The sequence below is a fragment of the Nannobrachium achirus genome (assembly GCF_963921795.1).
Source record: "Nannobrachium achirus genome assembly, chromosome: 17".
Classification (NCBI taxonomy): domain Eukaryota; kingdom Metazoa; phylum Chordata; class Actinopteri; order Myctophiformes; family Myctophidae; genus Nannobrachium; species Nannobrachium achirus.
In genome coordinates, this window is record NC_137824.1 from 8,426,742 (window position 1) to 8,453,834 (window position 27,093).

Genomic DNA, 27,093 nt, shown 5'->3' on the forward strand with positions numbered 1-27,093 from the left:
GGCACCCCCCTGGGGGTCCATTAGGTTGAGAACCACTGACATAAAGCATAGGCCAGGGGCCAATTCTGATATCTTCGCAAATTGGTACCACCCAAGGTGACCGTACGTTTTTTTTACATTTTTGACTTCCTACATGTCTCTACTTTACATTTTGGTATGATAACCCCTTCTGAGACCCAGCTTAATTGATGTTATCAGCCGCTAGAGTCGGTGTCCCATTAACTTTACATTACAGGGAAAAAAAGCATTTGCTAGCATTTGGTTTTGCACGAAAAACATTCCCTGGGCTACAAACGGACCCACAAGACTATGGTTTAGTGATGAAAAGTGATGAGTCAAAACATGTGCAACACATGCAAAACAAAGGCTTGCAATGGATTCAGAATCATGAAAACCCCCTAGTTTGACCCCTCATATGCTACTTAAAGCAGATTTTTTTCCCCCTGTAATGTAAAGTTAATGGGACACCGACTCTAGCGGCTGATAACATCAATTAAGCTGGGTCTCAGAAAGGGTATCATTACCAAAATGTAAACTAGACAGTCACCTTGGGTGGTACCAATTTGTGAAGGTATCAGAATTGGCCCCTGGCCTAGCAGAAGATGATGTGTTATTTTACCACGATGGGCTTGAGGAAGTCCAGGCTGCTGAAGAACAAGCTCTCAGCCTGGTCCAGCCAGAGGGGCGGGGCCCTGCAGATCATCTCCTGGAGCTCCGTGGAGACCCGGGGGTCCGAGATGTTCACATAGTCTCCCAGGCTGATGTTGTGAGAGGAGGGACCCCCCCTCACCTTCCTCCCCCTGCCGGGACACATGTCTCTGAGGTGGACCCCGAAGCCTCTGGTCAGGACCTGCAGAGAGAGGAGAGCAGGGAGAAATGAGCTTTAAGAGTCGTTAAGACCATAGATGTGAAACACTAGTTGAGTCCGGGCGTCCGGGAGAAACAGAGGGATCGCTGCCAGTCAAAGTGACAAATCACAGTGCGTCTTTTCTGGGACTTATCAATTCAACAGAGCTATAATGGCATATGTGTGCCATGCAGATTCCCTGGGTTCCTCCATGCATATGCCCCAGAGCTGAAGGAGGCGTCTACCTTTCCATGTCTATGGTTAAGACATTCACCGCTATCAACGACTTGACCCACTAAGGCGGGGAGCCGGGGAACGTGTCTTTTGTCGCTTTAGATTTTAACCACTTTAACCATTATTTTATCCTTTAACTATTGAAAAAATAGCAGATATAGCAGATCTGCTATTAAGTTTTTGAATATTTGGACCCGATTCTATAAAAGTCTTCTAAATCCTTCTTCTAAAATCAGTGCTTCTCTAACTTTTTCATGTCAATGGACCCTCAAAATTACATGTATTTGGCCCTGGACCCCCATCTCAAAATATTTTGTGACGCTGCAGTATATGATCAAGTAGGGAGATAATTTACGGGAGGAAAAAGAAAGGTTCTCATATGGAGATAGGAGGTTAAGGATAAGGTCCATGTGACGTTGTTTATCTCCCAGGCAGGCAGCCTGTTATCTCCATTAACCTTACTGGACAAAGGTCAAAGGTCACCTCTAGTTTGATAGCGAAGTGATCATTTGGTTGAATTACCTGCCTTTGTGCGGGTGGTGAAAGATGACAATCATGACAATAACAACAGTTTTGGAGAATAGAGCATCGCAGTGGGCGTGGTTTACTGGTCCCACTAAAAAAATATCCTGTTCATTTTGCTCATAGACTTTCATGAAAATATTTATAACAATTATGTTAAGCCTAGAACCAAGCCATCCAGGATTGCAGTGAATCATGACCATAAAACCTTTGTTTCTATGAAAAGAACATTTTGAAAATCGGTACTACAAAAGGTAGTTAGGGTTAGGGTTAGTTAAATGTAGTATATCTATCCATCCATCCATCCATCTTCAACCGCTTATCCGGAATCGGGTCGCAGGGGTAACAACACTGAGACTTCAAGATTTCCTTATCCTGAGCAACTTCCTCCACTCCCTCTGGGAGTATACCGAAGCGTTCCCAGGTCAGTTTGGAGATATAATCCTTCCATCTGGTCTTAGGTCTGCCACGGGGTCTCCTCCCAGTGGGGCGTGCATCGAGGACCTTCCTAGGAAGGCGCTCGGGGGGGCATCCGTACTAGATGCCCGAACCACCTAAGCTGACTCCTTTCCAAGTGTAGGAGCAGCGGTTCTACTCCAAGTCTCTCTCGGGTGACTGAACTTCGCACCCTATCTCTAAGGGAGATACCAGCCACCCTTCTGAGATAACTCATTTCGGCCGCTTGTACCCGAGACCTTATACTTTCGGTCATGACCCACACTTCATGACCATAGGTGAGAAAGGGAACGAAGATTGCTCGGAATGAAATATTAAAATATGTTGTCATGATTCACTGCCATCCTGGATGGCTTGGTTCTAGGTTTAACATAATTGTATGAATATTTTTGTATAAGTCTATGGGGAAAATGAAAGGGATATTTTTTAGTGGGACCAGTAAACCACTTCCGCTGCGATGCTCTATACTATAGAGTCTATAGTTCTGACGCTCACCCTCTCCAGGTCCACGTCAGCTTCCAGGATCTCCCCCACTGCATGCTGGGAAATGGAGGCGTTGTGCAGCAGGAAGGAGCTGAAGGACTCCTGGTCCAGCAGGAAGTCCTTTAACTTGAAGCCTGGAGAGAGAAGAAGAACATGTTAAACCTGGGGTCTTCAACAGGGGGTCCGGGACCCCCTAGGGGCTCCTCAGAGTTACTGCAGGGGGGCCGCCAACCATCCTTGTGTGATAGGATAATTATTTAAATGAACAACTTGAACCCTCGCATCCCTATACTCTGAGGAGAACTTCAGACAAAAATAGCAGATCTACAAGCTCTCAACGCCTGGCACTGCGAGCTTGTAGACAGTGTTGGGGAAGTTACTTTGAAAGCGTAACTTGTACAGTTACAAGTAACTCACCATGGCAGTAACTTGAACAAGTTAAAATTATACCTCTGGAAATGTAACTTGAGTAACTTGAGTTACTTTTTTTTTCAGCGTTAAATTGAGAATGGACAATTGGTGTAAATTAAACAAAATATTATATCCTACAAAAGTCACATGCCAGCAGAAATATGCCTCTCAACTGAGTTTTATGTTTTATTTAACAAAGGGTTTTCTTTTGTAAACATCTGTGTTTGTAAAATAAAATTCCACAAAAAAAGAGGATTTGTTGAGGATACTGCATGACATTTGATCTTTAATTTTAATCTCTTGTAAAACTAACTTAACTGTAAAAAAATTGAAAAAAAGACTGCTTGGTGCCTTGTATAGTGATAGCTACGCCTTTGCTATACATATTAATTAAACTGTTACATGACATTTGATCGCCAATCTTAACAAAACTTAAGTGTAAAATTATAACTTTGCTAGTAACTTCTTGTAACTTGTAACTTGAGCCAAAGATTTCCCAAAAAATATCTCAGTTACTTGACGAGTTACAGAAATGTGAATGTTACTCAGTTGCCAGCAAGTTACAGCAAAATGTAACTTAGTTACGTAACCCAATTACATGTAACTTTAACTTCCCCAACACTACTTGTAGATCGGCTATTTTTGGCAAATAGGTTTGGTGTAGAGGTAAAAAAAGAGCAGAACAAGCACAGAGTGAAAGGTCAAGTTTACTAAGTATCGACGATTTATGATTTTAAGTGGTTAAGTGTCAAACACGTCAATGAATCTATCTATGAAATCGACTGGACTCTCCATCACACATTTATACAATATGTAGAGGGGGTCCCTGCTTTATCCCCCTCTCTACTAAGGGGTCCTTGGCCTGAAAACGTTGAAGACCCCTGAGTTAAACCACTGAAACATTTAGTCCTAACCCATTCAGAACGGGTACATATTATAGTGTATCATTATTTTATGCTTTAACTATTGAAAAATAGCAGATATACAAGCTCGCAGCGCGGCACTCGTAGATCTGCTATTTTTGAAAAATCTTGAAAATTAGAATTTTGACCCGATTCTATAAGTGTCTTTTGAATCCTTCTAAGGTTTTTTGAAAATCCTATGTTTCTATGTCAGCAATCTGGCCAGCCATCGTCAAAGAAAAGGTCCTTTTCACTTAACTGGAGCTCAGTTAGTCTGTTCTTGAGAGACTACTATGTCAGTGGTTCTCAAACCTTTTCATGTGAAGGACCCCCAAAATGATATGTATTTGGCCACGGACCCCCATCTCAAAATATCTAGTTCCAGGGACCCCCCAGAAGCAACATTTGAGTTACAAACGTTTGCTTTGAAAATACATACAGGTATGTTCAAAGATTTGCACACATTTTCAGGACTTTTTCAAAAATAGCAGATCTACAAGCTCGCAGCGCGGCACTCGGTGCCGTGCTGTGAGCTTGTATATCTGCTATTTTTCACTGGTTAAAGCATTCAATAATTTTAGGCCCTAAATGGGTTAACTTGAAGAGGAGACAGAACATGTTAAACCACTGAAACCTTTACAGCCTAGTGTCACTTCAGAACTTCCCTTATATTCTCTACTTTATGCTTCTCTTTTTGTCTTCTCACGATTTTGTAACCCATTTTTCATCCAGTGCCAATTCTCTAATGTAATCCTGGGCGCTAAACTTCCTCTGCCAACCTGCGGAGAGTGACGGACTGACCTAATGCTTCCTTCTATGCATGAGGAGTCTAAGCTGCTTCTTTTCACCTGACATGGGTGAAATGTACAGTATTTATGGAAATGATTCGATCATTTTTCATTTTATATTTATTAAACTCATATTTGTGTAGGAAACAAAAAGGGGGATATTTACTTGCGACCCAGAATAATTGGTCCTGGACAGTCTGTCTGGGAAACCAAAAGAGAAAATAGGCGTTTGCCCATGCAGGAAACCAAAGTAGAGAAACGAGCAGATCTGCAAGCTCATAACGTGCACAAAGTAATGCGTTGTGAGCTTGTAGATCGGCTATTTTCACTACTTCAACATTTGTTTTCTAATTCATGGGATTTATTTATTTTTCTTTTATTCATTCATGAAATGACATAGAAAAAATATTGAATTTGTTTTTAATTAATGAAAATGTTTCAAATAATTATTGAAATCAAAATGTAGAAAATAAATCCCACAAATGGGTCCAGACCCAGTGTTTAATTGGGAACCACTGGTATAGAGGGTTAATTGCCCGAGTTGGCTTCTATACTTGCACTGCGAATCGCTTGCCAATAAAACAGCACTACAAGTTCAACCCCCTCCTGAATAGAATGTGGAAGCTGGGGTTCAAGAAGTGGTTAAGAAAAGGAGGCGTGTTGGGTTGAAACCCAACGCCGCCGTTCTCTCTCTGCGACGCCGCTCTTTCTTTTCTCTCTCTAAGCGCCTGTATTAACCCATTTAGGGCCTAGAATTATTGAATGCTTTAACCAGTGAAAAATAGCAGATATACAAGCTCGCAGCGCGGCACCGAGTGCCGCGAGCTTGTAGATCTGCTATTTTTTGAAAAAGTCATGAAAATGTGTGCAAATCTTTGAATATATATGTATTTTCAAAGCGAACGTTTGTAACTCAAATTTTGCTTCTGGGTGGTCCCTGGAACCAAATATTTTGAGATGGGGGTCCGTGGCCAAATAAATATCACTTTGGGGGTCCTTCACATGAAAAGGTTTGAGAATCTCTGACATAGTAGTCTCTCAAGAACAGGCTAACTGAGCTCCAGTTAAGTGAAAGGGACCTTTTCTTTGACGATGGCTAAGCCAGATTGCTGACATAGAAACATAGGTTTTTTTCCAAAAATCTTAGAAGGATTCAAAAGACACTTATAGAATCGGGTCAAAATTCTAATTTTCACGATTTTTCAAAAATAGCAGATCTACAAGCTCGCAGCTGTGAGCTTGTATATCTGCTATTTTTTTATATTTAAAGCATAAAATATTGCGTCATAATGTGTTCAGGCCTAAATTGGTTAACTTTCTTTCTTTCTCCATTGAAAAGCCCAGGTTGTGTTGTAATCACGCACAGACGCTCATCATGTGCCCACACGCTGTTTCTGGAGTGTTCCACTGAGGCGGGGCCAGGGGGGGCCGCCTCGTGCACGTAAAACACACAAAACTATACTCCACTTTAGCCCATTTAGATCGGGAACACGTTACTACTTTAAATTAGGGGTCTTCAACGTTTTCAGGCCAAGGCCCCCTTAGTTGAGAGAGAGAGAGATTAAGCAGGGACCCCCACAACCTGTTCATAGATTACATATAGTTTCATTGTTTGGCAGCACAATCATCAGTGTATTTTGGATTCATGTCAATTTGTGTTTTCAGATATTTAACCACTTGAACCGGCAATACTTAATAAACTTGACCTTTCACTCTGTACTTAGTCTGCTCTTTCCCCCCTCTACATCAAACCCCTTTGCCAAAAATAGCAGATCTAGGCGTTGTGACCTTGTAGATCGGCTATTTTTGGCTAAAGTTCTCACTCAGAATAAGGACACAATAAGCTCACAGCACGGCACGAGTGCCGTGCTGTGAGCTTGTAGATTTGCTATTTTTGAATAGTTTAAGTATAAAATAATTTCAGGTCTTAATCTGTTAGGATTATTTGGATAAGGCCTCTGTTCTCTCTCTCTCTCTCTCTCTTCCCCCCACTTTTTCTGTTGTTTGGGGAAGCGCGTCGTGTCTGAACAGGTTGGAAAAGGGTGCAGGAGAGACGTGGTTGCGGAGGAATGGAAGTCAGTCACACTCACACATTCACTGAGCAGGTTGGCTTGTTTGTGTCTTACAAGAAAGGGGTTTTGTTTGTGTTCTGTTGTTGTCACATACTGTACTCAGTACTCACAACAATACAGATTAACTGTGGATGACAATACAAATAGCCATAATATAATCTACTACAATGGTTCTCAAAGTACCCATATGTACTGCTTTGTCTAACAACAAGTAGGTCGGGAGTGGCTTATTGTCGGTATCAGCCGGTAACACGCGGGAGTCTGTCCCCGTTACAATGCGCTAGACCCCTGGGAGATGGACTGCTGAGGTGGAGCGCCACACCTACCATCAGCTCCCAGTACTTGCCGCACAGCCTGCCAAGCCGTGCTACTCATACGCTGAGTTGGCGGTGCCCGGAATCGAACCCATGACCTTGTGGTGCAAAGGCGAGAGCTCTAAAATAATTAGAATATTGTGTAAAAAAAAGCACTGGAAGCAGCAGATGTCACAACACCCCAACAACTCTGACTTCAAAAGGTTGACATTTCTCTAATTGGTCTGAGTGGTCTCGTGTAAGATTGTACATTTTTGAGATTCCACAAGCTCTATGCCATAAAATATAGAAAATAAAAGGTTTTGAATATTTCAATGCATGCGCAATGTATTCCAGAATATATGAAAGTGTAATTCTTTCACAGACTTACGGAAACATAATGGACTTTTCCACAATGGGCCATTCTCATTTTTTGAGACAAAGCTGTGCTTTCAGTGAACCTGTCAGTTCTGGGAACGTCATGAAAGGAGGAGGAAGTCTGGGGAGAAAATGAAAACTAGGCTACAGATCTGACACAGTGCCCTGGAAGACCCCGGAGGCTACGTATGGTGGTATGTCCTCACCTGTCCTCTCACACCCACGCACGCACGCACGCACAATACACAAACACCTGCACAAACATAAACATGTCAAGGAGCCCCATCTATAGCCGCAGGCTCTGTGTCACACATACGGAGGTGTTGAGACCTCATAAAGTCAAAGCAAGCTTCGAGCAAAGCTGAGGGAGTTTTGAAGCAGAGGTAATCTGCTCAGGGGCGTCAATTGGGTATGGCAGGGGTATGCAGCGGCTAGCTGTCTATCTGCGCTGGTTATTATGTTGTTAAATTACAGTAAAATAACTACAAATGCAAAATTTTACAAAACGGACACATTAACAAGGTATTATGATTATATTCTCCAGACTTGTATTCTTCCCATCTTGACAAAATGTTATATTCCCAGGTTCCGCAGGTCAGTTGCACAGGTGCAATGCATTATTGTTAATTGTGGCACGTTTACTAACATGCCAAGTTTAGCTGCACTTGAACAACCGTTCCAGGCTGCCATATCCAGCCCAAGAAACCGTAGAAACCTGTGTAAAAAACTGAAAAAACTAGTTTTTTTTCAGACATTGTGAAAACAGCCGATCTACATGCTCACAACGCCTCGCAGCGCGAGGCGTTGTGAGCATGTAGATCTGCTATTTTCACAATAGAACCGTGTTATACAAAATGTAATGCCTCTTTTCCATGAGGACTCCCATCTTTGCCATACCCTAGCTTTTGCTGAACTGACGCCACTGAATCTGCTTGTTGGCGCAGATCAACTCAATCTCATTGTATTTTAGTATTTAGACAGTCCACACGGTTTGTGTTTTAGCCAGACGAGGCTACAGCCACGCCGCAAACCTCACATGCAAACTGGCAACGCAGCACTGTCATACATACATACAGTACAGTGGCTCCTAAAATGACCTTAAGAGTTGTTTTATTACAGACGAACAGAGAAGACATCGCAGACAAAAACTAACTAGATATTAGAGTTCTCAACGGGCCTGAAGATTAAGGCCCGACCCTAACGGACCGGCCCCAACAATTACCATACTTTCAGGCCTGTGTGGCTGGTTCTACAGACAGGGGATCTCCTTGCATGGGCATAAAAGGGTATGATGTCAGATGTCATAGACGTCATAGGACTTTCACATAACGAATAACTGAGTAAGCATGTTTGGGCTCTCACAGGGCAAGGGGAGAGAGAGAGAGAGAGAGAGAGAGAGAGAGAGAGAGAGAGAGAGAGAGAGAGAGAGAGAGAAACAGGCGGCAGGGTGCAAACGTGATTGACATAATGAGAGGTTGATTTCTTTATTTACGTGCTCTGAAATTCGCTCCTATATTCGGCCGAAGAAAAGCAGCAGTGTGCACCGACCTTTAGTGTGGAAGAGTCCTTGAGCAAGACTCTGAACCCCTAGTTGCTCCTGATGAGCAGGTTGGTGACTTGCATGGTTTACTCTGCTATCGGTGTATGAATGTGTGTGTGAATGGGTGAACATACATTATTGACTCATCGTATTGTATTGTGTACACCTCTGCCCTGGCAATGTAAACGTACGTTTTTCTCATGCCAATAAAGCCCTTTGAATTGAAATTGAAATATAAAGCACAATCACTGTAAAGCGCATTGGATAAAAGTTCAATATAAATGCAACAGGTATTGTCCTTGTTAGTCCCATTTACTGTACATACATTGTTTTCTTCCAGTTTTGCTTTGACAATGTAAACGTGTGTTTCCTCATGCTGACGAGGACCCTTTAAATGTACGTTCAGTCAGTCAGTGGTCTGTGCTGTGCAGACTGTCTGGGACGCGTGCGCGTTTTTGCCAATGACCCTAAGCACAACAGTGGGGGCGCGGGGGGCTGCAAGGGAAAGGAGCGCTTGTTTTCAGTGATGACGACGGAGGCGCGCCCTCTCAGGCGACCATGAGCCACGTGAGACACCGCCGAGCGAGCGAGTCGAGCGTTGCGACGGTCGCATGAGCAGACTCAGCGCCGTTACTGAGTTATGTGCACAGAATAGTAAATCTTCATCTCCACGACTTTCGGCACCTCCGTGCGGTCCAAGTGAACACAGCGAAGCGCTCCTTGCCCACCACTGGCCCCCACCGTTGTGCTTAGGTTCATTGTGAAACGCCAGGTCGCGTCTGGGACATGGTGTCAAAAACCTTTACACCACACACACACACACACACACACACACACACACACACACACACACACACACACACACACACACACACACACACACACACACACACACACACACACACACACACACACACACACACACACACACACACACACACACACACACACACCCCTCTTGCTTCCTCAGGCTTCATCAAGCCTTTTCAAACATGAAGGGGAGGGTGAGGGGGGGTGTAAATCCCTTTCTTGGTTGAACTGTCTTTTTGAAGAAAGGATAGCGTGAAGTGTGTGTGTGTGTGTGTGTGTGTGTGTGTGTGTGTGTGTGTGTGTGTGTGTGTGTGTGTGTGTTTGAGGGGTACTGTAAAGGGGACCCCCTGCAGAGTGCCAGCATGTTTCATTAGTCAACAGGACAGTGGATTAACGCGCACACACACGCATGCACGCACGCACACACGTATGCACGCACGCACACGGGCAATTAACCCCGAATGTCCAATCTTTCCATGATGTGTGCAGTGGTATCAAAAGTGTCTCATTGTGCAATATGTCCCGTTTCCCGTTTTCAAATGTATACAACAGGGGTCTTCAACATTTTCAGGCCAAGGACCCCTTAGTTGAGAGAGAGATGAAGCAGGGACCCCCCGCACAACCTGTTCATAGATTCCAGATAGTTTCATTGTTTGACAGCACGATCATCAGTGTATTTTGGATTCATGTCAATTTGTGTTTTCAGATATTTGCACTTGAACCGTCAATACTTAATAAACTGGACCTTTCACGCTGTACTTAGTCTGCTCTTTTCCCCCTCTATGTTTGCAGAAAATAGCCGATCTACAAGCTCACAACGCCTCGCAGCGAGAGGCGTTGTGAGCTTGTAGATCTGCTATTTTTGGCTAAAGTTCTCCAAATATGGACACTGACTAGGGTTCAAGTGGTTAATATGAAAAAGGAGAAAAAGGTTTCACAAAGATTTGGAGGACCCCCTGTAGTAACTCTAAGGACCCCCTAGGGGTCCCGGACCCACCTGTTAAAGACCCCTGGTATACAAATAATAAGTCTCCTGAATTTTGACTCCATCTCCTGCGGTGCTCCTGAATTTGTCATTTCTCCTGAATTTCTCCTGGATTTGCTATCAAACTCCCAAAATTCACCAGAACACTGGAAACTAGAAAATGTGCAATTTGTGAAATTGCAAGTGTGGTTGCCCTGTGGTTCAAATCATATTTGAGTTTTGGGAAATGAATTTCCCAATGATGTCAGTCATCTCCATATTTGGGAAAAGTAAAAATTTTAATTCAAGTCAGTGGGGAACATTAATTCACTAATAAATAAATAATATCAATTAAACGATACAACTTTTCTCTTAGCAAAATGCAAATTCCTGATGAAGCCGGTCAATTTGACATATGGCACGAGTGTGTGGCGTGAAAACTGTGGGAGGAGTAGGCTTTAAACTTTTAGTTACTCTAGAAACAGAGAATAAAGTTTCCCCAGAACTATAGTGTGGTTGCCCTGCTGGACCCCGCTAGAGGGGTGAGGCCAGTGCAAGCAATCACACAGAGATATTCATTTAAGTAATGACTGGTTATTATTAAAGATAGGTCTTACATTGCTTCAGTAATCAAATCAATTTATGTACGCCTACTTAAATTGCGTTTTAATGGCTTGAAATGTACCCATCATCTTCCATGCTAAAGGCACTGGGCCAGATAAACAGATATAAAAAAAAATGTTTTCTCCATTCAAGTGGATGCTAAAATACAGATTAAAAAAATATCTGTCACAGATATTTTGTATCTGTATCATTCCATCCACTTCAACGGAGAAAAATATTTTTGTATCTGTTTATCTGCATGGCCCAGTGGGAATGGGCCTTAAAGCAAGCCTGATAAAAGTATCAAACACGCAGAATTAAACAGAACACAGGAAAATGTCCAATGTTGGCAACCCTGAGTAACTAGTAACTAAAGTTTTCAAATAATTGTAGTGGAGTAAAAGTAGGCTACAATATTTGCCTTTGAGATGCACTGGAGTAAAAGTATTGGAAACAGGAAGTACTCAAGTAAAATACAAATACCTCAAAACCGTTGGCTACTTAAGTACAGTACTTATAGTAGTAAATGTACTTAGTTACTTTACACCACTGACTATGAATGAACTCACGTACTGCAGGTCATACTGACGGTGATAAAGATTAATCAGTTGAGATGACATTCAATCAAGGTGTGATAAAGAACTCCCATGGTGTACAGAGTACAGAGTACAGCATCTTGCAATGGGCCTGGTCTACAAGATACACTACACCTCCAAGATACCCATGTACCTGACAAACTACTTCCTAAAGGTCAAGGATGTTCACTATCACAACACCAGGGCAACTCCACTAATCAAGTTCAACCTAGATTTAACACTATAAAAGGCTCTAATTTGTTCTCCTGCTATACCACCAACATGTGGAATGCCCTTCCGCAAGCCTTAAAGGAAAGCAAATCCCTAGCCTCCTTCAGAATTGGTATGAAAAGTCACCTTCGGGCGGCTGCTACTTGTGACTTTTTTATGCCTTTGTAATTGATGTTATACTTTTTCTGCTTTTGAAATTGCTGTTATCCAAGGTCAAGTACTGTGTTCTATCCGTCTGTCTTTCAATATTATGAGATACATACAGTGTGGTTCCTGTGTAAATAAGCCGCAAGGCTTTCTAGGATCTCCTTTTAGTTGACCTTGTACCTGCGATTTGTGCTGTCATGAAACTGTACTTTTCTCTAATTGCAAACTGCTAATAAACTCTTCAATCAATCAATCAATCAATCAATCAATCAATAAACCAATTTAGGCCTGAACGCAAATCTGTGTCATTTTAGATTTGAACCACTTTAAACATTTTATGCTTTATCTATTAAAAAATAGCAGATATACAAGCTCACAGCGCGGCACCAAGTGCCGCGCTGTGAGCTTGTATATCTGCTATTTTTTTGAAAAATCATGAACATTTGTGCAAGTCTTTGAATATTTTTTTCACCCGATTCTATAAATGTCTTTCTAAATCCTTCTTCTAAATCAGTGGTTCTCTAACCTTTTCCTGTCAAGGACCCCCACAATTACATGTATTGTGGCCACGGACCCCCATCTCAAAATATGTCGTTCCACGGACCCCCCCAGAAGCAAATATTTGAGTTACAAAAGTTCGCTTTTAAAAAGATACATTCAAAGCCTTGTAAAAAACAATTATAATAATAATTCAAAAATAGCAGATCTACAAGTATATCTTGTATAATATATGTGCTATTTTTCAATAGTTACAGAAGTCATCTCATTGCCTGAACCCTCAGTTCTAAACCATGACTCAGCACATGGTCAAAACTAGAAGCAGTGCTCTTCCGAGCACAGGTCTCCACCAGGCCACACAAATCGGCCTGTTATAGCGCCACCATGAGGCTGATTTAAAAAATGTGGGGCAGAGGTTCTGAATTAGCATCCAGGGAGTGTGTGTGCTCAGTTTGGCAGCGATCGGGCCAACGGCGCCGGAGATTAGCTGGTAACCAGGCCACACAAATCGGCCTGTTATAGCGCCACCATGAGGCTGATTTGAAAAATGTGGGGCAGAGGTTCTAGATTGGCATCCAGGGAGTGTGTGTGCTCAGTTTGGCAGCGATCGGGCCAACGGTGACTGAGATTAGCTGCTCACAAACTGCGAGGACGCACGGACGCACGCACGGACGGACGCACGCACGGACGGACGCACGCACGGACGGACGGACGGACGGACGGACGGACGGACGGACGGACGGAGGGGAAAACATACTCTCCCTCAGCCTTCGGCTGGTGGAGACAATGAAAGCTATAAATACAGCTTATTACTGTGACAGCAGATTGCAGGGGTTAAAGTTCTCAGTCCTGGGGACGGATTTCAGTCTCGAGGATTCCATAGAGGCCGTTTCTGAGATCAGTGCAGATCTGCAAAAAAATGTATACATAAGGGGGAGGTGTAGCGATGAATGACAACGTCGTCGTTAAAACGCTAGTCAAGTGATCTCCAAACTAAAAAGCTGTTATAATTTCAAGATATGAGTATTGAATTGACCAGACTAGCATTAAAGACAACTGAACTCCAGAAGATACTTCTATAAAATGAAGCATGGATTGGCACACACACACACACATTCAGTGAAGGCAGTTCAGAACTTCAGGGAAACACCTCAAATATTGGTGTGCGCTGCACGCACCATGTTTCAAAAATCACATATTGGGTCTTGGGATTTTTTTGCTTTAACCCCTGCATATTCTATGATCCTATAGTTTACTGAGACGCTACGCTGTCTCTCTGCATTCTATGATCCTATAGTTTACTGAGACGCTACGCTGTCTCTCTGCATTCTATGATCCTATAGTTTACTGAGACACTACGCTGTCTCTCTGCATTCTATGATCCTATAGTTTACTGAGACGCTACGCTGTCTCTCTGCATTCTATGATCCTATAGTTTACTGAGACGCTACGCTGTCTCTCTGGGTTCTATGATCCTATATACTGTAGTTTACTGAAGCACTACACAGTCTCTCTGCATTCCACTTTGTTTAGCTGATCTAAAAGGCAACCTTCACAACACACATTGGAGCCACAAAGCTTTGCAAGCCTGTAGATCTGCTATAGTTTTGCTGCAAGGTTCGCGCAGCCCGAAACGGGGACGTTAGCCGCCTATAGCCTCGGGTTCAAGTGGTTAAATCAGTTCAAATAAAAATGTAAAAAAAGGGACCAGAGATCAAAAACTGTAGATAACGAGGACACAGCGGGAGGGAGGGCTCTGACCCTCCATAAAGGAGTCCAACACACTCTCATGCATGTCAGAGTACAGTTGATCCAGCTGCAGTCACATGGGGGGGGGGCCGCTGACATGCAGTCACATCCAGGGGACTCTGGCAGGAGGCCGGGCCTCGAACCCGTTGACACCCAGCAGGGGAGCCCAGCCTAGCAGAGCGCTGTTGCCAGATTGTGCAGGAGAAACGAGCCACAATACTAGGCCACATGGGCCTACATCCATAACAGGGGTCTTCAAAAGGGGGTCCTCCAAATCTTATGTGTGATAGAAACCTGTTTTTTCTCACTTTTTTATATTAACCACTTGAACCCTAGCGTCCATATTCTGAGAACATTAGCCAAAAATAGCAGATCTACAAGCTCACAACGCCTTACACTGCGAGGTGTTGTGAGCTTGTAGATCTGCTATTTTTTGGCAAAGAGCTTTGGAGGGGGAAAAGAGCAGTACAGTGAAAGGTCAAGATGGATCATAGATGGAATCTATGAAAAGGTTGTGGGGGGTCCCTGCTTCATCTCTCTCTCAAATAAGGGGTCCTTGGCCTGAAAACGTTGAAGACCCCTGATCTATAAGCTCACAACTAAGCTTGTGGACACATATATATTCATTTGTGAACAAGCCCAAATAAACAACTACACCAAAGGTCTTCAACGGGAGGTCCAGGACCCCTAGGGGGTCCTCAGAGTTACTACAGGGGGTCCTCTTTGTGTGATAAGACGCTGCGAGGCGTTGTGAGCTTGTAGATCGGCTATTTCCGGCAAAGAGGTTTGGTGAGGGGAAAAAGAGCAGACTAAGTACAGAGTGAAAGGTCAAGTTTATTAAGTATTGACGGTTCAAGTGGTTACATATCTGAAAACACACATTGACATGAATCCAAAATACACTGATGATTGTGCTGTCAAACGATATGAAAACTCTGAAAAGGTTGTGGGGGTCCCTGCTTCATGTCTCTCTCAACTAAGGGGTCCTTGCCCTGAAAACGTTGAAGACCCCTGAACTACACAAGCCCCCCCCAAAAAAAACTGCAACAGAAAAACAAGCCCAAAGTTGCTTATAATGAGCAGGCATGGCAACGCGGCCGGAGCCACCCAGCAGGGATCCGGGCAGAGCTGAACTCAGTGTGAGGAAAAGACAAAAAACAATACCTGGCAACAAGCTTCAAACACACTGGAAAAAGGACCTGTGTGACATGGAGAACACAGGAGGAAATTTCATGCCATTCTGAGTTTGTTTAGACCTTCTTGAACATCTAAATACAACCTTTACTGAATTCCTCCTCTTCCTCTTCTAACTCACGTTACTTTTCAGACGTCAGGATAAGCACAGCAGCTGAGATAAGCCGGGTTCTGCTCCCTAGGCTAAGCCAAAGCCTGACACTCGGATCTCCATTTTAATCCATTTTATAGGCCTAAAATTATGTTATGCTTTAAATATTGAAAAATAGCAGATATACAAGCTCACAGCGCAGCACCGAGTGCTGCGCTGTGAGCTTGTATATCCGCTATTTTTGGAAAAATCATGATTTTTTCTTTGAATATATCTTTTTAAAAGCGAACATTTGTAACTCAAATATTTGCTTCTGGGGGGTCCCTGGAACAACATATTTTGAGAAGGGGGGTACACAGCCAAATACATGTAATTTTGGTGCTCCTTGACTTGAAAAAGTTTGAGAACCACTGATTTAGAAGAAGGATTTAGAAGACTGTATAGTCTATAGCCAAGAGACATCTGTAATATAATGTACAATTGGGCTTGCATGGGACAATATGAGATAATATGGGATATTGCAATACGTAATACACCACCATGTGGAATTCACAGTATATAGTCACAAGTCATTTGGCAGTGCCGCATGTCATAAAATGTTGGACTTACAGATTTACATGTAATTATAACAGATGTAGGCTGCTATAAAGTAACAATGTAATTCATGGGTGTTGTTGTGGAGGAAGAGGTTTGTTTACTATGGCAACTATGGCAAACTAGCAGGATGCTAGTGGTTCTGAAATGTTTAATTTGCAAGGACACAGAGTCACAGACCTGTTATGGTAATTCAGGGCTCTTTGTGTTTATGGAAATATTAGTGTTGGCTGATTTTGTACGTCTGTGGCAAAAATGCAAATGCGCCACAAGCCAACATGGCGATGACCACTGTTTGTAACTAGACTGTCAAATGCTTTAAAGATCATTTGCAGTCAAAGCTGTGTGTGTTTAATAAATACAGTATGTTCTCAGAGCTGACAAAGAGGCGGTAGGTAGAGATACTGTAGGTAGGTAGATTGAAGCAATAAGCCACAAGAGGCGAGTGGTTACCTGGTATTTTGAGAGGCGGCTGAGAGGCGAAGGGAGACACGAGGCGCAGCCGAGTGTCTCCAACCCTCTCAGCCGGTGTAAAATACAGGTAACCACAAGCCTCGCGTGGCTTATTGCTTTCCTAAAACGATTACGATATGGCAACATGAAAAATCATAGACATGTACCAATTAAAACTGTTCTATGTCACTAATAATAATAATTCACTATAAGGTCTGCTCTGCAAGAAATTAGTCCCCGGCTACAAAGAAAGTAGTTCCCGGCCAGGCTGCAGAAACAACACACCTGTTACTTGCAATCAAGTTCTCTAGTCCAGCTTCACAACTCTGTGGAAAGAAATAACACACCTGGGTTTGATATAAACTGATTAAAGGGGTGGGTTATAGTCTCACATACCACAGCAATTAAAGGGAAACCAGGTAGATGGAAGGCTGAGTGGGAGGTGGACAGGTGTACGGGCTAAAGTGATAAGGGATCATTTTATACCAGGCTGAATAATGACTGACTCATTACTATTTGTATTATTATACTGTATGTCACTGTGAAAATCCTGGCTCGAAAGCCTCGACATCCAAAAGAGTTGCATAACTCTACTCTGCACAGGCTCCCACGTGCCTTCTCTTCCTTCCTACCTACCAACCAGGAGTGACTCATTTCACACACTACGTGACTCCTTTTATTGGCATCTGAATGCTTTGCCAAAATCAACCAAACCTCTATTATTTAATGAGCAGCGATTACAAGGAGCTGAACAGGACAGGTACAGAGAGAGAGAGAGAGAGCAGGGTGGTCTTAATGTCTTCCAAGTTAAAATTATTAGGGGTGTAACAATATAGTAACTGAATCAAAAATCAATTTTAATTTGCAATGATCTACCATATCGATATGCAAAAGGATATATTGTACCTGTTTGGTTTTGTATCTTATCGGTATTGCAATGCAGATAATCGGTATCGAATCGTTTTGCAGTGCAAATAATTGATTGTATGGAAACTAAGTATTTGTGCCTTGTATTTGGCAATTTTAAGAAGGAAAATGAAAAAGAGGGGTTTAACTACTTTTCCATTCCATATAGCTACTCTTGGTCTATCGATACATGTATGTAATCTCTCTGTGTTCATGTCAAGGTGCAGGTTTGTCCATATGTGTTGAAATATAATGTCAAGGTATTTGCTAGAGAATCAGTGTTTACTTATTTATATCCATATCCAGATTTTTCCCTTAAAAACATGCACTATTGACACGTTCCACAAAGATTTAATGTCTTTGCTAAATAGTTACTATATCGATTTTAAATCCTTGAATCAAATCGTATCGTATCACCATTAATGAACCAATATCGTCCATGTATTGTATCGTCAACCATGTATCGTGAAGTGTATCATATCGTTGTTAAAATATATAGTTAAACCCCTAGTAATTATACGTAATTCGTATAGCCGAAACAACTTGTCGCCATGAGCTTGTTGTAGGTCAGATAATATTCCCAGCGATCGACACTTCTGTCCTACTATGACAAAGTATGAACGGGACTTTAGAGAGACTTGTCCCGTCCTGTTAAAAGGTCGCAGGTTCAATCGGAGCCAATCATTTCAAAGGTCACAGGTTCGATCCCGGTCAATGCATTTCCACCATCAACCACAACAGTCTTTCAGAATGAGTCAGATAAAATGTACTTAACTCGTCACAGTCGTTATTAGAATTTAAAAAGTTAAATATGAATGTAAAGAAAGGTACATGATGGCAACGTCAGCAGAAAGAGCCAGCGCCTTAAATGATCTTTCAACCCATGTTCTCCCGAGTTCAGCACATCACTGCTTTCACAGCTTTCCATGCCGTAACCTGATTAGGTGTTTGACGTAGTTTGGAGGCATCTTGCCAGCACCTAGCTAGAGGGCAAGACCTCAAAACGGATGCATTGGGAAGTGCCATGTCAGGTATTCCATGCAATAGAAACATAGGATCCAAGTTTATTTTTACCCAGCAAGCACGGTCAGGGCCTGGACCAATCAGTGACGTCTCGATTGGGGCCAGATCACAGCCCATATGGGGATGATCTTGACGTCATTACCAGGACTTCATATGGATTTATGTTGGTTGAAATCAGGTGATATTCTCGGCCAGATAAATATCATAACTAGTTAGATATGTCCCAGAATATAACCTTATATGCTCATATTTCAACTAACATTACAAACAATAACAATAAATAAACAATAATCCAATAAGTCCATATGACGTTGTGGTAATGACGTCAAGATCATCCCCGTATGGGCTGTGATCTGAGACGTCACTGATTGGTCCAGGTCCTGACCGTGCTTGCTGGGTTAATTCATTCCTCATTTTCATCTGTAAAACCTGTTCCCACTTCAGCACAGCGATTAGGTTTCAACAGGAGATCAGCTCCAGGAGAAAGCACTCTCACGTGTTTCAGAAGCTATTTCATCACAGCTGTGATTATCTACAATGTTACTCATCCACTGTTTAAAAAACAGCGCTTACATAATGACTTCTAGCGGATCCACCACATCACAGGGCCGTAGCAGAGGAACAAACTCTTTCTGCTGTCTTGTCAGGATCCACAGATAAACTTCAGCCCACGAAAGGTTAAACAAGTCACAGCCTGTGGCTGGAGGCCCGATTAGCATGCAACCTTGACACAAAGTGCATTTGCTTCCCCCACACATGTTCAGCACAACATGAAAGACTCAAACTCAAGAAATCATATCCGGTGGCAAAGCAATTTTTGCAACGACACCGACGGCAATGTAGACGCGACGGTCAGAGTTATCCTTCTGGCCTACTGTACCATGTACTGTTCAAATGTCTGACTAATAATGCAAGTTAAATGTATTGGCACAATCTACTAAAATAAACACCTTTTACTGTGTCCCGCCCTGTATTGTGCAATACAATACTGTAATCGTGCAATACAATACTGTAATCGTGCAATACGATACTGTAATCGTGCAATACGATACTGTTATCATGTTACACACAGCGATATAAACAGATGAACAAATGCTTTAGGAATATATATACAGGACAAAGGATGAATTGTGGCTATGATTGCGTTTCTTCAACAAGAAACCTTGGACAGCAACCACTGGACTGGCATTTTTTTTTTTTTGATTGATGGACATCATTATTGCCAGAAATGCATAAACATATAGTTGTAAGTAACAGATCTGTCAAAGGTTGAGATGTGGACATAAAGACACTTTACCCTGTACTGTACTGTACTGTACTGTACTGTACTGTACTTCACTGTACTGTACTTCACTGTACTGTACTTCACTGTACTGCAGGGTTTCTCAAAGTGGGTGCCATGACACCCTAGGGTGCTGTGGTGCAAGTCCAGGGGTGCCTCAATACTGTGATAATGCAGGGCTTGACATTTTGAGGCACTTGCCCTTTGGACAAGTACATTTCCCATTCACTTGTCCAGGCACAAAGTAACTTGTCCAGATAAAATTTGCCATATCACAGTAATTTATTTTTTTATTTGACAAATAAATAAGACCGCTTTTGGCCCCCTCCACTCCGTAGCATGGGCAGTTCACAGTCTGCATACAGCACAAAGCTGATTGTCACAGACAATGTACAACATTTTTAATGAACTTGTCCACAGATGTATTAGTTGTCCCGGACAACAGGACAAGCCTTAAAGTCAAGCCCTGATAACGTTTGCAATAATATTTGGAATCCATCAATATCACTTCAGTTCAACCACTTAAGACCCTCTATACTTAGTAAGACAGACCACCGAACCTCCTGGCTCACAACACGACACGTTGTGACACGTTGTGACCTGCTGCTGTTTCTGGTGAACCTTCCCCCCAGAACAGAGATGCTGGGGTTCAAGTGGTTAAACGCCAAGTATGACGTTATTTCAATGTGTCATATAATGGAAACTGCTATTCTCTGCTACAGTTTTCCACGCGACACATTCTGTATTTTAGGACCACAGGTTAGGTAGTCACCGGGTGAGAAAAAATGGGTTGCAAAACCGTGGGATAAAAAACATTAAAAAAGAAATGTAAGGTTCTATAAAGTAACAGTGTAATACAGGGGTGCCGTGGATGAAAATGATATTTAGACGGGCACAAAGGTTACTTGTCATCTGACAGTGATTTCTTTCTTAAATGCATGCATAGCAGTCAGACATTAAAATAGAATGAATAATAAAAGGACTGCTAACGACCCCTCTTGCTCCCTCCATCCATAGTCTGCATTCAGCACAAAGCTGCCAGGAGCATCACAGAAAAAGTGAAACCAAGAGCCACTTGTCCAACGGACATCGTACATTGTTAATGCACTTGTCCGGAAGGATTTATTACTTGTCCCAGACAACAGGACAAGCCTTAATGTCAAGCCCTGCTTGTAGTGTAGTGTAGTGTAGTGAACTTGTACAATGTACTGAACTGGACTCAACTTTCTGCCTGGCCGGGCACAAATAAAGACTTCACTCCGATTCCCCTGATCCTCACTCACACACCGTGGGGGACGTGGCTCGGCCGTTCCCTTTCTTTTTCTACCTGCTCAAACACGTTGCATTGTCTCCGCGTTCTTCAAAAGAGTGCGAGCAGGAGCGTACACACACACACACACACACACACACACACACACACACACACACACACACACACACACACACACACACACACACACACACACACACACACACACACACACACACACACACACACACACACAGACACACACACACACACAGCACTCATTTGTAAGGAGGAATTGGAAAGCTGAGAGGGAGACGGTGTAGGAGAGACAGACATTAGGAAAGTGGAGACGAAGAGAGACAGTGTTGGAGACAGACAGAATAGACAGTGTTGGGGGCTGATCCTTGACAAGCTGCTGAACAAGGAAGGACCACAATGCAAGAGTGTTTCATTCCTTTGAGGTTTGAAGCGTACATGTGTGTTGCATCTAGGGATGGGTCGATAAGCGATATACGTATCATGGAGATTTAATATATCGTGATATCGTCCTCCGTCATGCACTGGGATCAATTCACCTTTTATTTGCTGAGCTGCATATCCGGTATCATTTAAACCCTCTATAATTGGTAAAAAAGTACTTATAATATACGTACTTGATAAAGTATTTTTTTCACTCTATCAAATGTCTTTGCCATAAAATAGCCGATCTACAAGCTCAGACTTCAATGGTTTCCTATGGAAATAAGCTTAGTCTTTTCTAGGATCTCCTTTTAGTTGACCTTGTACCAGTGAACTGTACCGTCATGAAACTGTACCTTTTTCTATGCAAACTTCTAATTAAGTCTTCAATCAATCAAACAACATGTCGTGAGCTTGTAGATCTGCAATTTTTTGGCAAATGTTCCGCCCCAGGATAATGGACAACAATCGTGATTTTTCATATCGTCCCACCACCAGTTGTATCCCATGGTGTACTGTAATGTTATCATACATGTCTTTCACTAAACGAGGAGTTCTTACCGGAGCTGTTAGCGTGCAGGTTCTCCAGAGCCTGGGCCAGGTCTTTAAACCCATCCAGGTTCTTGTCGTTCTGACTGTACAACAGGATCTTCTTGGCATCCGAGAACAGCCGGGAGATTCTGCAAACACACACACAAGCACGCACACTTATTAAACCAATTCAAAGTTGACATGATTGAAGATACCCAGAATGCTCTACAACCGGAAGGTTCCCAGTTGGATCCCGGGCTCCCCTAGAGTTAGTGTGGAAGAGTCCTTGAGCAAGACTCTGAACCCCTAGTTGCTCCTGATGAGCAGGTTGGTGCCTTGCATGGTTTCCTCTGCCATCGGTGTATGAATGTGCGTATGAATGGGTGAATCTAATGCACAATCATTGAAAAGAACCTTGGATAAACACACTATATAAATGCATCATTTACCATTTACAGCAGGGGTCTTCAACAGGAGGCCCGGGACCCCTAAGGGGTCCTCAGAGTAACTACAAGGGGTCCTCAAAATCGTTGTGTGATAGAAACTTTTTTTCTCCTTTTTTATATTAACCACTTGAACCCTAGCGTCCATATTCTGAAAGATTTAGCCAAAAATAGCAGATCTACAAGCTCACAACACCTCGCGCTGCAAGGCATTGTGAGCTCGTAGATCACCTATTTTTGGAAAAGAGGTTTGGTGTAGAGGGGAAAAAGAGCAGACTAAGTACAGAGTGAAAGGTCAAGTTTATTAAGTATTGACTGTTCAAGAATCCAAAATAGACTGATGATTGTGCTGTCAAAAGATGAAACTATATGGAATCTATGAACAGGTTGTGGGTGGGGGTCCCTGCTTCATCGCTCTCTCAACTAAGGGGTCCTTGGCCTGAAAACGTTGAAGACCCCTCATTTACAGAGACAGAGAGAGACAAAGAGAGGCAGGCAGACAGAGAGAGAGAGAGAGAGAGAGAGAGAGAGAGAGACAGAGAGTGGAAAACAGAATGTGGTTATTACATAATCGTCTAATCGCAATTATTTTAGGTAATCGCAATTATTTTGCATAATCGTTGCCATGTTGAGAAATGTTAATATACTGTAGTTTCAAACACTTTCAAAAAGTAGTGGAAATAGCAGATCTACAAGCTCACAACGCGTCGCATCGCGACGCGTTGTGAGCTTGTAGATCGGCTATTTCCACTATCAATGTTCTTTTTTAAGTATAAAGTTGTCAAATATGTCAGTAAATTATTTTTATATTCAAGGTATGTGTCATAATTGCCAGGTGCAACTTCAAAGCCTAAAAGCCAAACAGAAATGTAATTGTCAACGACAAATACACAATTAAATCGTTAGTGAAAATTAATCGTCATGTAAAATGTCATAATCGTGACAGCTCACATGGAGTCGTTGAAGTTGCCCACCACCCCGGGCGACTCCCCGGGCGTGGGGCTGCGGAAGCAGGGGTTGTTGGCGTTGCAGATGATGCCCTGGATCCATGGCAGCGTGCCCGCCGAGGGCATGGCCTTGTTGGGGAAGTGACCTGCAAGGAAGGACACGCATAAACAATCATTAACTGGCTTTGATTATGGTGGATGTATCATTTATCTATCGAGCAATGAATTCCAGGAATCTCTGTCCTTATCTCCAGAACTGGTTCGTCGTGACTTGACACTTATTGGCGGCCCTAGGGACACCCAAAATAATCCTATTTGAACTGGGGACCCCCCAAAATAATCCTATTTGAACTGGGGACCCCCCAAAATAATCCTATTTGAACTGGGGACCCCCCAAAATAATCCTATTTGAACTGGGGACCCCCCAAAATAATCCTATTTGAACAGGGGACCCCCCACCCTGACATGCACTTGGCATTGTAGGAGTTGAGGCATTATGATACGATCCGATTCATTGATTTAAAATCAATATAGTAACTATTTATCGTGAAATGTGTCAATAGTGCATGTTTTTAAGGGAAAAATCTATTATTATGGATATAAATAAGTAAACACTGTGATTTTCTAGCAAATACATGGACATTATATTACAACACATATGGACAAACCCACACCTCAACATGAACACAGATTACACAAATTTTACTTAAAGGGGCACTCCACCACTTTTCAACCTATGTTCATATAATTGGTCCTCACTCAAAAATAGATTTTCTTTTTTTTTTCTTTTTTTCTTTTTAAGAGGGCGGTTGTGGGTCAGAAACCCATCGTCTTGTGACATCATCGATTGCCAATCCAGCTTATAGAAACTGCAGGCTTTCTATTCCTGAAAAGTTGCAATTTTAAAGTGGAAGCCATTGTTCTCGCGATAATAAAAATCTAAATATTTTTTTCAAAAATATTGATTTTTTTTTTTTTTTGAAAATGATGATGTCACAAGACGATGGATTCTGAACTTCCCACAGCTATCCTAGGAGACTTGGACTGAGTGGGAAAAAAATGTGATATTTTATCATGAACATTAGTGAGGACCTATTATATGAAGACAGGTTGAAAAGTGGTGAACTACTCCTTTAAGTAAAGAAAGATGAGTATTTTTTCCACCACTGGTGCTGGGGGCAGAGACTAGCCTAGCTGGAGCTAGACTTCATCCCCACACATGTTAAAACCTATGGTTAAAACATATACGCAGTTACTAGTTAGCTGCATTGTATATAGGCTGGCCCCAGGCTAGGCAGAGACAGCCCACCCTGATCATCCTGAACACTGTCTATCTCCTCATCACAGTGGATCGACCCCAGGGGGGGGGGGGTCCCCAGATGATTAACTTAATGTGCAACATTGTTTTCTCACTCAACAGTAAACAAACCAACATAAAGTTTAAGTGTATCTGCACATTTCTAAAGTGACAATTTAAGGACTTTTTAATACCTCTAAAATGACAAATTAAACATTGGCCAAATTGTCAAATATTAGAGGCAGAAACTGTGAAAATAGCAGATCTACATGCTCACAACGCCTCGCAATGCGAGGCATTGTGGCAAAGGTCTGAAAAGGTTGAGAACCACTGGCTTATCAGACCAGCTGTCCAACAAACCACATCCTCACAAGAGGACCACTTACAGTCTGTTTATTACCCAACACAGCTATGTGTCAACCTTTACCCCCCTACACACACACACACGCACACACACACACACGGTAATTATTCGAGTTGATTAGCAGAAAACAAGTAGGCCTGCTATCTGCCTGCCAAGAGGTGATAAGATATCCACTAGAAGTGCTGCTGCTATGTGTATCTTGATGTCTGTTGTTGCATTTGTTCACACACACACACACACACACACACACACACACACACACACACACACACACACACACACACACACACACACACACACACACACACACACACACACACACACACACACACACACACACACACACACACACACACACACACACACACACACACACACACACACACACACACACACACACAGTTAAGATCTGAGCACATTCAAGCAATAAGTTAAAAGAGTTTCTACCGCCTTGTACATTTAAATGTTTAATTTTGCAAGTCTTTACTAACTTTTGGTAGCTTTTTTTGCTGTTGTGGCAAGACTGCTAAAAGCAACAACAACCAACCTATCCATCTATCTATGATCCATCTATCCATCTATGTACCCCCCCCCCCCTCTCTCTCTCTCTCTCTCTCTCTCTCTTGATATCTGACAACCCCCCCCCCACCCCTGATAAGCACTTGGAATGTAGGAGTTACATTTTCAGTTCCAAAGATAAATATTGTGTAAATAGTCGATCTAACGGCTCGCTTAGCTTTGCTTGTCGATTCTCACATGTTTTGGCCCTTTATTATATTATTTGACAATGTGGGCAATGTTTCAAAAGTTTTTATAGTAGCCTATCCACCTGTTTCCGTGAGAATTTACTGTAGAATTATCTGCGGGACACTTCCGGAGAAAGCAGACATACAAGCTCATGTCGCGTCGCAGATGCAACCGTTGTGAGCTTGTAGATCACTCTTGGCTGTGGCACCGGAAGCTGCTGCACTCCTTCTGCGCAATGGCAAGATAGGACGTTGGAAAGTTGTGGATACTTTTCTTGATTACTTTCGATGCAATACTGATCTTTTTTGAGCGGTGCTAACCGCTCCTATAGACCGCTTTTTTACCAAAACTATGATGTCACAAATGATGATGACATGAGTTCGCTAGACCAATGAAACACTTCGATTCTGTTGATCTGTCCATGATGTCATAGTCACAGAGGCACTCGATTGGTTCACCCTGATTTAGAACGTGTTTAGGCCGCGTAAAATACGTCATAACGCGTTTAGGCCGCATAAAATACGTCATAACGCGTTTAGGCCACGTAAAATACGTCATAAAAAATTATTGAGCGGTGCTAACCTTGAATTTCAAAATTATATTGAATATCACTTATAAGCGATAAAATAACCACACTTTTAGACAGACTGTGGAACATCTTACAGGTTATAAATGATAGGCAGCTAATACAAGTTTAAAATACAAATGAACAGACTTTGAAAAACTAAAATATTCATCTTCTGGCCTCTTCTCGCTACAATCCGTAGCTTGGTCAACTAACTGATGAGAAATGACAATAAAGACTTATATAGTCTGAGCAGACCTCTAGACTGACATCATACACAACAAAAAGAATATTGCCATGCATGCCTATCAACACTGATTTGCGCAGAAATTAGTTTGCACCGCTCACTTCGCACGGGTGCGATTTTTTCTTTTCTTTTGTTGTTATTGAGGGAGGTATTAAATGGGTCTCCAAAGTCCTTAAATTGTCACTTTCACTGTCATCT

The 27,093-nt window shown here is 42.4% G+C and overlaps 1 protein-coding gene across 1 annotated transcript in view; it reads right to left on the bottom strand.

The window, feature by feature from the left end:
• Positions 1 to 27,093, bottom strand: part of LOC308302143 (phospholipid-transporting ATPase ABCA1-like) — a 103,357-nt gene that overhangs the window by 62,295 nt on the left and 13,969 nt on the right. Inside the window, exons 4-7 of the mRNA XM_080746358.1 lie at positions 23,680 to 23,821; positions 22,316 to 22,434; positions 2,555 to 2,676; positions 620 to 850 (exon numbers count right to left, since the gene is read on the bottom strand). Of these exons, the coding sequence (XP_080602484.1) occupies positions 620 to 850; positions 2,555 to 2,676; positions 22,316 to 22,434; positions 23,680 to 23,821 (614 nt within the window). The remainder of the gene's footprint in view (positions 1 to 619; positions 851 to 2,554; positions 2,677 to 22,315; positions 22,435 to 23,679; positions 23,822 to 27,093) is intronic.